Consider the following 17253-nt stretch of genomic DNA (forward strand, 5'->3'; position numbering starts at 1 on the left):
AGTGCCCTTTCTTTTCTCCTCACTCTCAAAGCACATCTCTTTTCTTTTGATTATTTCAAAATGCATAAAGTTATGCTCCATTACCAAATCAGTGGAAACGGGTCTCACTAAGACTGCGGTCCTTTGCTTTTTTGTTCAGGTTATGGTGCCTGGAAGCCAGAACAACCTCCTTCTGAAGCCTCTGCTTCCTGATACTGAATACAAAGTCACAGTGACTCCCATCTACACGGATGGCGAAGGCGTCAGCGTCTCCGCTCCTGGAAAAACCTGTAAGTGAAGCTTTCTCCCTTTGAATACAAGCCGACTCATTAAATGGAAATGCTTGTCCCCTGTAATGCACCCTGAAAGATACAGTAGATTGCAGTGAAGAAACTAAAAGATTTGGAAACAGGAAATCTGTCTGCATCCTGTCTTTACACACACAAGCTATGTGACTTTGAGCAAATTGCTTAAATGTTCTGGGCTGCAGTTTCTTTTTCTGTGGAAGTGAAGACTTGAAAAACAACTACATCTTTCTCTTCCAGAGTTTAATTCGTCAAGGTCCTGTGATTCATCAAAATGTATTCTGCATGCCTGATTCTCTTCATCTAACAGGTGTGCTCTAGTCCAAGCCACACTCTCTTTTATTTTCATTTTATTTAATTAATTTACTTTTTTTCCATAGGTTTTGGGGAACAGGTGGTATTTGGTTACATGAGTAATTCCTTAGTGGTGATTTGTGATATTTTGGTGCACTCATCACCCGAGCAGTATACACTGAACCCAATTGGTAGTCTCTTATCCCTCATCCCCTTCCCACCATTTCCCCTGGAGTCCCCAAAGTCCATTGTATCCTTCTTATGCCTTTGTATCTTCATAGCTTATCTCCCACTTATAAGTGAGAACATATGATGTTTGGTTTTCCATTTCTGAGTTACTTCACTTAAAATAAGTCTCCAATCTCATCCAGGTTGCTGCAAATGCCATTAATTCATTCCCTTTTATGCAAGCCACTCTCTCTCTCATCCAGATGAGTGTACTAGCCTCCTGTCAGGTCTTCCTGCTTCTACTCATGCCATCTCCTATTCTTCTTATAGCAGCTTGAGGAGGTTTTCAGCAGATAAATGATCTGCACCTCTGTTTTAGGCCTCCCAATGGCTTCTCACTGTACCCAGGATGAAATCTTATGTCCTTCCATGCCTTACAAAGATCAACCTACCACCTGGATCCTGCCGATCTCTTTGATCTCCCCTCCTGGCCATTTCCCCAGTCATATCTCCCTATCTGCTCTCCACTGGACTCTTTGAAGTTGTTCCTGCCTTAGGCCCCATGCCCTAGCGATTCCTTCTACATGGTATATGCTTTCCCAGATGTTTGCATGTTAGAGTTTTTCTGGTCATCCAGGTCTAGGCTCAATGTCACCTCCTCAGCGTTTTCTGGCCACCCCATGCAAAGTAGCCCCCACTGTCTATGATATTATCCTTTTTTGTTTGTTGTTTTTGGTCATATCATGGCACTAATTACTCCCTGGTATTTTCTTATTTATTCATGTATTTGCTCACTTTCTGTCTCCCATCCCTGGAAGGCAAAGTATCATGAGAGCCTGGGGCCTCATCAATACTGTTCACCTCTGCATGCCAAGCTCCTATAGTGCTGGGTGGCACAGAGGAGGCGTCATGCAACGCTTATTTAAGATGGATTGACATCTTAAATACAGGACAACTTTACCCACATGTCTGGCATCTTGGTGGGGGTGGCAAGCAGGCTGGACCCAGCTGAGTGCCTCTCTCTCTCCCTTAGTCTCAGAGCTTCTCCATGTGGTCTTTCCAGCAGAGCAGTCATATTTCTTACATGTCAGCTCAGGACTGTAACAGCAAGAGTTCCAAGAGGCATAAAATGGAAACTGCTAGTGTCACTTCTGCTGCAGTCTATTTATTGGTCAAGGTAGTCATAGAACCCACCCAGATCCAAAGAAACAGTCATAGTGCCACCTGTCAATGGAAGGAGGGTTGAAAACTCTGTGACCATCTTTATCCATCATAATTACCAAATGGTGACATGTGGTTAGGTTCAAAATGGTGTCAAGGGCTGAATTATGTACCTGGGCACCGAAGTGTGGAGTTTTCAACTAAGTTTGTGAAAATCATTAAAATTCTGAAGCCCAGAGTCCTGATTCTGCTCAGCTGGGCAAATAGGTATCATCTCCTCATTTAACAGTGCTGGCATCTCTCCCTCCTCCCGTGCTTATGCTGTGTGCCTCCACCCAGACTCCCACCAAGCCTGCACATTTTGCTAAAAATCACCCAGAGTATTGTGAGTCCTCGGAGCTGCTATAGTTGTTTCCTCAAGGGACATGAGGAAGGAGAGAAGGAAAACAGAAGAGCAGAGCTATAGGGAGATTTCAAACTTTTCACTCCACCTTTACCAGTATATTGGCATCTTGATTTGGTCTATGCATTGGAATTTCTAGCATATGTTGGTATGTTGCTGCTAAATAAATGTTTGAAAACCAAAATCACAGACTTAAGCAACAATTAAAGAAAACATCAAGTAGTATTTTACCTAGCGAGGTACATACTTGCTATTATTTATTTATCTTTAAATAAAAACTATTTAAAGATTATTAGTATGAAAATAGGGCTTAAATCTTATTACAGAAATGCCATTACGTCTTAAAAATCTCTATATAGTAAAATTATTTTGAAGTGTTAGTGGATGATCTAAGCAGTGATTAAGGAGTGGCCAACACAACTATGTTTTATCAACAACAAAATGATAATGACAAAATGCATACAAATTTACAACAGTCCTCCATATAAATGACTGTAATGTTTTGATAAAAATGGATAAGCAATAATATAAAACTTCAAACAGTATAGGAAATATGAAGATGAAAGCAAAAAATAAAATCAGAATCTTACCTCTGAGAATAATCACCATTAACATTCTATGAACACACCCCCGGTATTGCTGTTCACATATGCTTAGTGGAACACAGTGGCATGGAGACAGACATTTCTAATAAACACGATTGAATTCAATTATACCTAAAATTAACTGATGAATAGGGAATCAAAATAACAATGAAAGACTTCTACATTTCAGATAAAAGTGTTTTGTTCTAAGAGCAATTATTTCCCATATATTTAATATTGAAGGCTGGGCATGGTGGCTCACGCCTGTAATCCCAGCACTTTGGGAGGCCAAGGCGAATGGATCACAAGGTCAGGAGATCAAGACCATCTTGGCTAACATGGTGAAACCCTGTCTCTACTAAAAATACAAAAAATTAGCCAGACGTGGTGGCACGTGCCTGTAGTCCAAGCTACTTGGGAGGCTGAGGCAGGAGAATTACTTGAATCCAGGAGGTGGAGGTGGCAGTGAGCGGAGATCGTGCCACTGCACTCCAGCCTGGATGACAGAGTGAGACTCTGTCTCAAAAAAGAAAAAAAAAGAAATTGAAAACAACCACAGACTCTCAAAGCTTCTCATTGTGTGTTTCAGTGCACTTTCACTTTTAAATATTTTTAATTTTGTGGGAAGATGTCTTATATTTTGATGGCAACAGTGTAGGACATAAAGAAGGAAATTACACTGAATCCCTGTTTTTCCTTTTCTTTTCTGATCAGTGCCATCCTCGGGGCCCCAGAACTTGCGGGTGTCCGAGGAATGGTATAACCGGTTGCGCATTACGTGGGACCCCCCATCTTCCCCGGTGAAAGGCTATAGAATTGTCTACAAACCTGTCAGTGGTAAGTAATGCTTTGTAAATAATATTGATACCATGAGTAGTCACTTAAAATGTCTTTTAAGATAAATTGTTTTCTTATAACACCTTATGTTTGGTTGTATTTTTTTAAAGAAGTAGGGAGAACCTCTTACTTGTTTTGGAAAAATAAAGTGTTTTAGTATGGTCAGTGATAGAGTAGATATTATCAGGATGATGAAACTATGACATCACATAAAAAACTACTGGGCACATAAATTAGAAGAATATATATTGGGTATATGCATGACCTAATCATACCCTAGACCAGGAACCAATCTAAGGAAATCTTGACTTTATAGGAATAGGAAGCTTTATGCTCAATAAAGATATAAATTCTAAACATTTGGAATCTCTAACTCCAAAGTTCTCTTCTACCTCTTACTTCTTGGATTAGTTGGAAAAATTTCATTTACCAACTTCTTAGTCTCCCCAGTTTGGAAATGGAATAGGGGGAAGAAAAAAAAAAAGTCATCACGGTAGTAAAATGCTTTTCCACCAGTCTCTTAGCCACCTCCATAAGAGGATCCCTCTCGCCTCTACCTCCCACATCATTATATCTTGAAGGCATGAAAATGATCCAAGTAGAAAGCGATCGTACCCTTGGTCTGTATGCCTGTGAAGAGGAGACCGTATGCAGCAGCACCTCTTACAGCACCATCTCCCCATTCTTAGCAATCTCACGAAGTTTAAACAGGACACTAGAATTGATGTTATTAAGGTCTTCTCAGTTTTCTAGACCTGGGCCTGCAGTACTCTAGTTGTTCAGCAGAAAGGGCATCTCCAATCATTTTTCTTAATTTGGCAGGAAAATTTTAAAAACATTCTTACGGTCATTAAAACATTTTCTGCTGGCTGGGTGTGGTGGCTCATGCCTGTAATCTCAGCCCTTTGGGAGGCTGAGGAGGATGGATTGCTTGAGTCCAGGAGTTTGAGACCAGCCTGGGCAACATGGTGTGACCCAGTCTCTATAAAAAATACAAAAATTAGCCAGGCATGGTGGCGTGCACCCGTACCCCCAGCTACCTGGGAGGTTGAGGTGGGAAAATTGCCTGAGCCCGATAAGTCAAGGCTGCAGTGAGCTGTGATCACACCACTGCACTCCAGCCTGGGCAACAAAGCAAGACCCTGTCTCAAAAAATAAAAATAAAATATAAGCACTTTCTGCCTTCAAAAACTCCATTAGTTTCAATCTTTCATCTGAGATATGGTTCTCGCCCCATATCAATTTTCAGCCTTTTCTATTGTGCCTCATTATCCAGGTGCTATTGTCTTCAGGCCCATAAGACTCAAATACTCCCACCTCCAATTTCTCCAGACAAACATCCTTATAACTAGGAAAATAAAACAGTAAGACTAGAAAATGGGTGCACTAGCCTGCTCCAGGCTCATTCTTTGGGACCCATCACCAATGTTTTTGTCTGTTTGCTTTAGGCCGGAAGCATGCGTTAATTTGTAAGACAGCCTTGCTTAATTTGTTTTTTGGATCATTTTACAAATATTGATCAGGCTTTCTAAGCACAGAAAGCTTTATTTTAGGCCAGCGGTTCTCAGTTGATGTCATTTGCTCCCAAACGGAGACATTTTTGATTGTTACAACTGGTGAGAGAGGACTTGCTCCTGGAATCTAATGGGCACTCCTAAACATGCTACAATGGACAGTACTCCTCTGCCCCAGAATAAAGAATTTTTCAGTTCAAAATACCGATAGTAGTGAGGCTGAGAAATCCTGTTCTAGGCCAAGTGGGAGAAATATACATGTATGGTCATTTGCATTGTACGTGTGGGGCATGGGAAAATTGCTACTGAGGTAACACATACAGAGATAGACATATAAATGTATTGTTGGAAGGGGGCTTATGGAGGAAAGTGATGAGTATTTTGAGAACTTGTCACTAACTCAAAGCTCTTAAAGAATGAGCATGCATGGGAAGAAGCAGGAGGTAAATAAATTTGTATAGGCTTTAGCAATGAATGTTTTTAATGCTTCATTAAAGACCCCACTAGATTGAAGAAGAGGTGAAAACATACAGACCTGAAAATGCTAGCTAATCAAGGGCCTTGGAATAAGAGCATAATCTGTCTGGTATTAAACATCCTAAAAGGAGCAGATAAAAATAAAGTGGTAACATTGATGTTGGTTCACAATGTGGCAAGGTATGGCCTGGTCTCCATGATAAAATTTGCTATGACTGCCGCTTGTGTGCCTGCTGAGAGCAAAGTTGGTTACCTTAGAAGGGACAATTGAGAATTATTTCTTTAATTGGACTAGTTCCTCAATTGCCTATTACAACATAGTACATAACAACATAGCAGATGGTAGACTGTGAGGTGGACCAATTTCTTTGAATAAGTACAAGGATAAAACTATATTTAGGGAAAGGACTAGGTCCCTAAAAGTAACCTTTAGCACAGCAGTTTTTAGAGCTAGATGAGAGCAGATTCAAACCTCAACCCTGCTGTCTGCTTGCTGTATAATCCCAGGCAACTGAAAAGCAGTCGAGTGAATACAATTTGATCTAAGAGTGCTTCTATTTTCCCATATTTTGTTGTAACTAAAATATATCCTCTTTCTTCTTTAGTTCCTGGTCCAACACTGGAAACGTTTGTGGGAGCTGACATTAACACCATCCTTATCACAAACCTCCTCAGTGGAATGGACTACAATGTGAAGATATTTGCCTCCCAGGCCTCAGGCTTCAGCGACGCCCTGACAGGCATGGTGAAAACATGTAAGAGCCATTTCCGATGGCCTCAGCCGCATATGGGTTTTTGTTTTGTTTTGTTTTTTGAGATGGAGTCTCGCTCTGTCGCTCAGGCTGGAGTGCGCTGGTGCGATCTGGACTCACTGCAACATCCGCCTCCAGGGTTCAAGTGATTCTCCTGCCTCAGCCTCTCGAGTAGCTGGGATTACAGGCACAAGACACCATGCCCAGTTAATTTTCATATTTTTAGTAGAGATGGGGTTTCACCATGTTGGCCAGGTTGGTCTCAATCTCTTGACCCCGTGATTCAACCTCCTCAGCCTCCCAAGCACATGGGGTTTTGCTGCTTTGTTTTCACTGTAACTTTCACTCAACCCTGCTTCCATTTGGTCATTCATTTTTCCTTTTCCTCTGCATTGCCCTTTCTGGATGGTGTTTCATGGAAAGAAAGGTGTGCTTTTTATTCGGGGTAGTTCAGAGTCCTGGTTGGCAGGCGGGATGTCAGTACCTGGCTTTCAAATAGGCTTGATGATTGCAGATAGGATTTCCTTCTGGAAAATCTGTGTTGGCATTTTTCAAATTAGGTGAAATTTTCCAAACAGCCTGTAGCCCAAGATGGCCAATGTCAAAGTTGGAGCAGGAGGAGGTTTGTCTTTTCTCAGAGGGGTCACTCCACCCCCTTGCACGTGCACACATGCCATCCATCAAAAGTACATGCCACCCCATTCTCAGCACTTCCTTCTCTACTCCTTTGAGGGTTTTCACGTTGTCTGCATACCATCTGGGACTCCTCATTGGCGTACACCACTCCCAGACACCCACACAATAATGCAGTGTTTTCCAAATTCCAGCACCTGTGTGCCATATTCCTGAAGTTTGTTATACCTCCGCATGATCTGTTTATTTATTTGGATTGACTTACAGTTTTTGACCTAAATACTTTTCAAAATCCATGTAGTTACCCTAAACAGAAAATCAGTATTTTTATTTTTTAATATATTAAAAAATATTTTCTCCTCTACTAGCTTTTTAGTTAAACATTCCAAATTTTCATAGATACCCTAGAGATTTCAATATGAATCCTTAGCTTATTCCAGTCTACCTTAAATTACTGCTTTTTGGCTTAAGAATTTTATAACAATGTATAATACCTTCTTCCTTTTTGCGACTCTTTTTCTATCTATTTTGTAACTCTATTGCTATAAACCCCTTAAGATATTATTGTTGTTGTTTCAAATACTCACTATTCTTTCATTTTTTTTCTAGCTTTATTGAGGTATAATTGGCAAATAAAAATTGTATATATTCAAGGTGTAGATACATAGATCTGCAATCTTCAATGTGATGATTTATGTTTACAATGTGTAATGATCACCACCATCAAATTATTTTTGAAGTATACATTTTATTTTCTTTTTTGATAGTCAAATGACATCTTTATTTTATTTTATTTATTTTAAAAACTTCAATATCCCTTTGGGTACAAGGGGTTTTTGGTTACACGGATAAATTCTCTAGTGGTGAATTCTGAGATTTTAGTGCACCCGTCACTGGAGCACTGTATACTGTACCCAATACATAGTCTGTTATCCCTCAGCCCCCTTCCAAACTTCCCCTCTTTAGTCCCCAAAGTCCATTATATCACTCAAAATTTTTAATCACATTTTAAAATACACATTAAAGACAACACATAAATGACCAAAATACAAGTGGTTTGGCTGTATGCTAGTCTAGATAGTCCTGAGTGCAATCAACAGCACGTGCCTCACTCTTGAGATCACAGTCATGGTATTATCAAAAGAATAAGCCTCAAATCTGCTACTTGTTAGTGTGGCCTTGGGCAAATTGCTTAACTTCCCTCAGCCCAAGCTTTTTCAATTCTAAAATGAAGATAATAATAACCATCGTTCAGGCAAATTGTGAGGATTACAGAGAAAAAAATGTATGTAACATGCTTATGATGTGGCAAATATTCAATGAATAACCACTATTATTATTGTAATGATGGGGCTTTATGCACTTGCCCTATATCTTACCCTCATCCCTAAAAAATAATTAATCTAATCAATATTGTCAAGCAAGAGTGGGCCATATATTAAGCCAGACCCCAGCGCCCCCCGATTGCATATAGGGCCAGCCCTTTTATATAAGAGGTGTCCTGAACTCTCTGTCATGGAATATCTTGAGACCTTAAAGGCTAGACAGTGAATAAATTTATCTTAAAAGAAATAGTCTCCATCTTCAACAGGCCTAGGAAGCCTTTGGTTGTGGTTCTGATCTTGTACTTGGCTGTTGATATGACACTGTTGTGGCTTCACTAATGAAACCTCCAAGTATTTCCTCTGTTTTGCTCCTATGGCAACTTCACAGCCTTCCTTAGTTACACCACAGCATCCCCTATAGCTGGGATTACAAGCGTGTGCCACCATGCATGGCTAATTTTCTATTTTTAGTAAAGACAGGGTTTCACCATGTTGGTCAAGCTGGTCTTGAACTCCTGACCTCAGGTGATCCACCTGACTTGGCCTCTCAAAGTGCTGGGATTACAGGCATGAGCCACTACGCCCAGCCCTATGATTTTTCACTGGTCTCTCTTCTCCCTAGTCTTTCTTGTCTTTTTCCATCCTCTTTTCTCTGCTCCCTCTTCAATTTTGTTTCCTCTTTCTTCTCTCCCTTAATAAATATATTGAGCATTCCAAACATATTTTAAAAGACTGAGATTGTTGAATTGTTTTATAGTCTTGTCCTTAAAATATAAATTAGTGAGTTTATTATTTATTCTTTTTCTCCCAAGCAAAAGAAAATCTCCCACAATGGCAAATAAATTAATATAAGGTATTTTAAAAATATTTTGTGTGGTTACATAAATCATTAACATTGATAAAAGTTATATAAATCAGGGCCGGGTGCAGTGCCTCACGCCTGTAATCCCAGCACTTTGGGAGGCTGAGGCAGGTGGATCACCTGAGGTCAGGAGTTTGAGACCAGCCTGGCCAACATGGTGAAACCCTGTCTCTACTAAAAATATAAAAGTTAGTCGGGTGTGGTGGCATGCACCTGTAATCCCAGCTACTCAGGAGGCTGAGGCAGGAGAATCGCCTGTACCTGGGAGGTGGAGGTTGAAGTGAGCTGAGATTGTGCTACTGCACTCCAGCCAGGGTGACAAGAGCGAGATTCCATCTCAAAAAACAAAACAAAAAAGTTATATAAATCAATTAACATTAATTTCATTTGTTTTTGTTAGGGGAAGAGAGATTGTTTAATTGGCTTTAGGAAAAAAGTCTTCTTTCTTTGCTGTAACAGAAAGGAACAGTGTAAATGTATAAATTGTAGTTAGACAAGATTATTTTTACCATCTTGAAAAGATAATTCCGAGGTATTTTTATTTTGTGAGTAAGCTAAGAGAGAGAGAGAAATAATAGAAAATGATATGAATGGAAGTCAGAGGTCATTAGGAAAAGTAAATATGTTGATTTTCTGCTTGGATCCAAATGATAAACACTGGCTACCTACTTTTCTATTGTCTTGTAGAAACAATATCTTATTGCCTCCCCAAACAACCATTTTTGCATATCACAATGTCTAAGATTAATAGGAACCTATGTATTTTAAAAATAATTTGTGTTATCTCTGTAAAATCTTTTATTTTTAAATTTTCAAAAGTGTTTATTCAATCGTGTTTTGAAGACCAGTCCTTGTGAAACTGCTCCTGTTTGCAGAACACTTCCATTTTGACTATTTTACTCTTCTCTTTTTAAGCCATGGCTATCCCATTGGTTGATAAGTACATACTGTATTTACTTTTTTATTATACAAGTATTACATATTTATTGTGTAATATTTAGAAAACACAAGTATATAAAGGGGGTAAGATTTAAAATTACCCAACATTTCATCATCCTTTGCATCTGGTCTTTTTTCTATCAATATGCACTTCCTCTTCTATTTAAAATGCATACAGGGCCAGGTATATGGCTCACACCTGTAATCCCAGCACTTTGGGAGGCGGAGGCAGGCACGTGGCTTGAGCTCAGGAGTTTTGAGACCAGCCTGAGCAACATGGCGAAACACTGCCTCTACAAAAAAAAAAAAAAAATTAGCTGCATGTGGTGGCACATGCCTGTGATCCCAACTACTTGGAAGGCTGAGGTGGGAGGATTGCTGGAGCCCAGGAGGTTGAGGTTACAGTGAGATGAGATCATGCCACTGCACTCCAGCCTGGGCTACAGAGCAAGACCCCGTCTCAAAACAAACAAACAACAAACAAATAAGAAAAATAGCAGACAGACCACATCATGCATAATGTTTTGCAATCTGTTCTCTCAAGTCATAAAACATTTATCTTTTGTATACTAACTCATTGTAAATTGATGGATTTCCCAGCTCTGAGTATGCAGCTTTGAATGAAAATTTTTCCAGAAGTTAATTTCAGATTCAGGGATGTTTGTGTGTTGTCTGCAGTGTGATACAGTTATGTTTCTATTTCATTCCAGTGTTCTTGGGTGTTACCAATCTCCAAGCCAAACACATTGAAATGACCAGCTTGTGTGCCCACTGGCAGGTACATCGCCATGCCACAGCCTATAGGGTTGTTATAGAATCCCTCCAGGGTGAGTACAATCCATCACTTATGTTTTTGTCAAGCATTTGTGTATTTGGTTCTTTGCACACCACTGTGTACAACACACAAGTAGCATTAGACAACAGCCCTCTTGTCAAGGAAGCAATTTGTATTGGTCAGTCATGCTGCATATGGGGTCTGACTGGTTGGGTAAGTGAATTACTAACCCTCTGCAAACCTCCCTTTTTCTTATCTGGTAATGGGTATAACCATAGTGCTGATTTTTTAGAGTTCTGTGAAGATAAAGCTGAGATATTCCACATAAAGCACTTGCAATCATGCTTTGTGCACTGGAAGGACCCCAAAAATGTTAGCAGCCAGATAGCCAAGACTAGCATACATTAAAATTATATTGTACTCTAATATGGGTATTCATTCTCTAGTGATCAAGTTTAAATTTAATGTTTTTCTTAGTGTTTCTTTTTCTTTTGGGGATAATTGGTGAACAACAACCTTCATTCCAGAGATTTAATGTATCTACAGCATCATGAACAAGTTCTTCAGCATTACAGTTCTCATGTACATCCACAATTTGGGACTTTGTTCCAAGGCTGAAACAGTAAAAATGTCTCACTGTCTTCATTAAAAATATCGAGAACAACAACAAATGGCTGATTCCCCAAAAATCAGTATCTAGAGCCGGTTAATCCTCTTTTCCCAATATCAGCATGGACACTATTCAGAAGATGAAATCAAATAATAAAAATTACTTAATCAGATTTATAGAAATAATAGAAAAGATGCATCTTATTATTTTATGGGATTATAGGAGATGCTAAAGAATCCCAAATGATTTTTTGAAATCTTCCAAACTTGGGAGTAAAATTGTTAAAAATGTAGCCTGTTCTTTCTGGACAAATGATTTTGGTTTCCCCGTTTCAGAAAAGCAAAATGACCTAATTATTTCTAGTCCAGATAAGACTGGGTTTAGTAGCCCATATTCCTGACTATAGCTGTATTCAAAATCCATAAATCCCATTTTTGATCCAATCCATAAAGTGGAAAGCGTAGTTTAGGAGAGCACTGAGAGCATTTGGAAATATGTCCCTTGTAAAATAAGAGCTGAGATACATGGAACATACGAGAAGAAATTCCTGCCAATCCCAGCCAAGATATCATCATGATAGACATGTGGCACCACTGCTTCCTTGAATCCCTCTCTATGATGTAAGGATCCTTCCACCCTGACATTGGCTTGACATTTGGGAGTGGTATTAACCTGGAACAAACATTGAGGGATAGAAAGTCAGGATAAGTCACATGGATTTTATGGTTATGTTAAATATGATTTATGGGATGCCAAAAGTAGATAAAGCACAGGCAACAATTTGAGAAACAACTATGAAATCTTGAGTTATGTTTCCTATATTTCTGTAAGTCACGCTTTAATATGGAAGGGTTGGCATTTAGTGTATTTGCTAAGCCTAAGAAAAAATTCTAAGTGTAATAATCACCCTCCCAAACTATCCCACAATTCTTTTGTATGATTTATCCTTTTATATGATTTAGGAAATTGAAATGAAGGAATGTGGGTTCCTGTGGATATTCGTTGCCTTTCATAAAAATTTATCACTATATATGTTGACACAACGATGTATAAAAACTGGCTTTATCAATGGAATCAATAAGATTCATAGTTTTTTAAATTAAATGCTTTTAGTTTAGCATATTTGCAAAGCAGCCTTGAGAGTTTTATCAGAGGATATGATTGATTTGTCTGATAATACTGAACTGGTCATCTAAAACCACAATAAGCTCTTTCTGAAGCCAAGATCTTTGCTGGCAAGTAAATGAGTCCACAGTTGCTTTTTATCTTCAAGTTAAGTGAACTTATACTCCCTCAGTATTATTTTCAGGCTGCCAGAAACTTTTTCAGCTGAACCTTTATAGTCTTCATTGAACAAGAACGAACAAAAGTGTTGTTCAACGTACTTCTCATCAACATTTGTTGCTGAGAGATTAGATTTGTGAACAAAATTAGCCACATTTCATTCACACAGTTGTCTTACTGAATATTATTTATCAACTGGACAGCAAAAGATTCTAATTGACAACTGGAAAAGGAATGTTTGATGGAGGAGTGAGTGTGGGGGTGGCAGTAGGAAATGTGTTTAGATAGTTTAACTCATACAAATTAGATCAAGGAATAGTCTTCCTACTTTGGAATGGAGAAGAATTAGGTTGAGTTTCATTATCTTATAGGGGAATGTGGTCACCATTCTGATTCACTGCCTTTAAAGGACTTGTGGTAAGATGCCCATTCTTCCACGGGCAGATGAGTCTCAGACCCTCAAGTGTTTTGACTGTAATATTGGCTACATATGCGGTCTCTGCAGAAATTTCAGTCTTTCCACTCCAGGCAAAGGAGATACTAGGAATAAATGAGACCCAATTTCCCCATGTGTTGGAATGAAGCTTTATCCCAGTTGACCTCTTTCTGAATGCCTCCGTCAAATCCTTACAGTTTGATGGGTAATTTTTTCCAGTTTTTTTTTCCATATATTTTTTCATAGCTTGAGCATGTGCATTTTTATTCTGAGATTAAGTCAGTGATGAAGTCTCTACTGTAACCACAACCGCTGGTCAACTTTCTTCTCTGGGCTTCAGCTTCTGTAAAATTATTTCATCTAAGTCTATTAACTGAGGCAATAACTGCAATTTTGCAAGGTTTTTGTAAGTAGAATAGCCACGTTGTATCATTCAGGCTTGTTTATTAATATTCACAGAAATCTAGATAAACTTAAGCCAAAGGGTCAATTTATTGGCTAGTATACTGAGAAGTCCAAAAGTCTCTGGCTTCAGGCACATCTGGACCTAGGTGTTCAATTTCCTAGAGATAAAGTCTTGCTCCTTCTTGTGTTCTGCTCTCCTATGCCTTCATTTTCAACCAGGCTCAGTGAGTCAGATCCAGAATTATATTCTCCCAGCTTCCAGCTTTAACAGTCTTGATGAAAAGAGAGCTTCTCTTTCTCAATAGTTCCAACAGAAGTCCAGGAACTGAGTCATATTGGCCTGGTTTGGGTCACATGCCTCTAAATCTGTCATTGAGTGCAAGGGCATGAAATAAACTGACTGTTTGGACCTGGTTGCCTTCCACCCCTGTATCTGGTGGTGGTGGCTGGAGGTGGGGGTGTTATTCAATCCTCCCCAAACCATAAAGACCAAGACTGAGGAGGAATGGATGCAAAGAAAGAGATTTCAGATACAAGACAGGCAAAAGCAACAGATGTCCTTCACCCATGTAAATATTATGACATTTTTATGGCCAAGAAAAAAAAAAGATTACCAGAAGGACAAGTTCTTCTCAGGAAAGACTGAAATAAAATCTGCTTTTGACTCAGTCATCCATTTGCCAAATTAAATGATAGGTTTTTGGTTAATTCTAGGACAGCCCAAAGTGAGAGATTTTTGGTTGGCCTTGGGTAATTCAGAGCCCTGTGAGGTCCTCCATTAGTTCTGCAGAAGCTATGGGATTTTATCCCTCTCTCCAGCTGTTTTTGAGTTGCCTTGGCACCTAAGGTTACTTCAAATTCATGCATTTATTAATATATGCCACATAGGCCCAAACATTTTATTCCCACCCTAATCCCCACAACTTGATGAACTTCTTTGTAACCTGCTTAGATAAAGGTTTAGAGGATGCTCCACTTGTCCCTATTTAGGTGCTGAGATGTCAGCTTTGCAGTATTATTTATTGACAAGGATAGAGAATTGCAGCATAGTGGAGAGCCTACCTTACCAAAGACCAGGTCCACAAAAAACATCATATGGAACAAAACCTATGATCAGAATTAAACTTTCTGAAGCAGTGACATTATGGGGAGTATAATTATTTATATCACAAAATTCTACCAGAGTAGTTTCCTGGATGCTGGATATTCTTTGCTTGTGGAACTCAATAACTACTTGTAGGACATTTTGATAAGTCAAGCTGGTGGTGTTATAATTATAATTATACGTTTATAATCTGGAGAATGGATTTAGTGTTGCTTCCTAAGAATGAGTGCACAAATAAAGACAGATTTTTTCCCTGTGTTTCAAAAAAATAAATTAACTTCCTCCTTTTGGCATGAGAGGTTGAGGAAATTAGTCACCATTTGGTCAGTTTGAATGTTTTCCTTAAGGCAAAGCCAATAGGCCTGAATTGCACATGCCAAAAGCAACATGGATACACCCCCATTCATGGAACCCCTCTTTGTTAGTATTGGGAACCAAATTGATACTGTTTGCCATTAATCTTATAGTGCTTGTTCCAGTTTTCCAATGTTTATAGATTTATTATTTTAGCAGTAAGATCTACTTATATTCTGTTTTCAAGGGTCTTTAAAGTCCATGGGTTTCTACATGAAATAGGAAATGTGACAGAAAAGTGCATTTCTAGAATTGACTCCTGGAGAGTCCCCGGAAGGTTTGTGGAGGTAGATCAGTATGATCCATGCATAAAATTCAGGAAATGTTTGTATTACAGGTGGCTCACAGAAGCTTTTAGGAGGCTCTAAGGGATAGCTAAGGGTCAAAAAGAAACAGTTATTGTGGGATTCAGAGCCTGGAAACCATAGACTAAACTTGGACCTAAGCAAAGCGAAACACTGAGTTGACTAAATTTTACTTACTATCAAACCCATTTCACATAATATATAATCTCACAAACACTTTAACAATTTTTAAATGTTATCATTTTTCATAATATAGGAACAAGAAATGATTAAAGTTGACACTATTTACTTTGAACAAATACATTAATAAAAATTCTGTTATAAAGTTCCCTTCTGAAACTGTCTAATATTCACAATATATAAAAATGAATTTAAAATTCTATTTAACAAATAGCTTTAATTCATTTATATTTTTAAAAGTCTATATTTGTCCATAGACAAAGTTTAAAATAACATATATCATGTTTATTCTGATATATGCATATTATAATATACATATCTTTGCTTCAATATATGCATATCAAAATATGGATGGCAATTTAACTAGGTTTGATGCTTATAAAATAGACAAAAATTGTGTAAAATTTTTGCATTTTACAGTTGAAAAAGCAACTGGTATGTTTTTATATATTCTAGATTCTGTTTATTCTTCATAAACTCCTCTGCAAATAACATTTTGAAGGAGCGGATAGTTCTTTTTAACCACTAAATGATATGTGTAATATATTTAATCAATGCAGTTTTTAAACACTAGTTTTTCAACCCCTAGAAATAAAGCGTTATGAGGCTTTGATTAAACAAATGCAATTTATGGATAAGATGATCAATCTAGAGGGAAATTTGAATAATTGTTTTTTCATGGTAGCAGTGATTCCTCCTCTTAGTCAGTTGTCCATTGTGGTAAAAACAACAACAATGCTCTGAGCCTACGAGGAAAACACTTGAAACTCTTCAATAATGAAAGCCACCCAAGTAGGCTCTGTGGAGTGATAAAGCATCATCTAATCTCTAGCCATCATGTTTGCACATTTCATATGCACTCAACAGCTCTCAGATGGTTTCGTTTTGGAAAACTATATATTTCGTTTACATTTGCTTAGAATATATCAGTGGAAATTAAAGCAACATCCTCTGAAACTGAGCTTTAGAGTTCTGAATTCAGGGGGATGAGCAGAAGTGGGTCAAGGGGTAGAATAATACAGTTAGGTAGAAGGAGTAAGTTTTAGTGTTTGATAGTACAGTAGGGAAATAATAGTTAACAACAACTGTATATTTCAAAATAGCTGAAAAAAAGAATTGTAATATTCCCAACACAAAGAAAAGATAAATGTTTGAAGTGATGGATATTCCAATTACCTGATTTGATCATTGTACATTGTATAGAGGTATGAAAATATCACACAAACCCCCAAAATATGTACAACTATTATCTACCAGTTTAAACAATCTCAGTTCTGCTAATTAGAATAAGGACTTGAAGAAGTTATTAACTTTTCTGACCTTTAGTTTCTTCTCTTTAAATTGGGAATAATTATAAATGTTATAAGAATCAAATGAGATAATACATATGAATTCCTTAGAATATTGCCTGGCACGTGATAAGCACTCATTAAATGTTGGCTATTATTGTCTTTATTGCTGTTGTTATAATTAAATAGCAAGCACAGAACCTGGATATAATAAACCCTCAAGAAATGATGAATATAATTAATCCAGATTCCTCAGTCTCAGGACCTAAGGGCCAGC

At 38.2% G+C, this 17253-nt stretch overlaps 1 protein-coding gene across 6 annotated transcripts in view; it reads left to right on the forward strand.

The window, feature by feature from the left end:
• The window catches only part of COL14A1 (collagen type XIV alpha 1 chain), a 245293-nt gene that overhangs the window by 119034 nt on the left and 109006 nt on the right, over window positions 1-17253 (forward strand). For all 6 annotated transcript variants that reach the window (XM_016959807.4, XM_054656977.2, XM_016959810.4 and 3 more), the window contains 4 exons: window positions 140-269; window positions 3609-3731; window positions 6328-6477; window positions 10944-11060. In XM_016959807.4, coding sequence (XP_016815296.2) covers window positions 140-269; window positions 3609-3731; window positions 6328-6477; window positions 10944-11060 — 520 coding nt within the window. The remainder of the gene's footprint in view (window positions 1-139; window positions 270-3608; window positions 3732-6327; window positions 6478-10943; window positions 11061-17253) is intronic.

This window comes from Pan troglodytes, chromosome 7 (genome assembly GCF_028858775.2).
Source record: "Pan troglodytes isolate AG18354 chromosome 7, NHGRI_mPanTro3-v2.0_pri, whole genome shotgun sequence".
NCBI lineage: Eukaryota > Metazoa > Chordata > Mammalia > Primates > Hominidae > Pan > Pan troglodytes.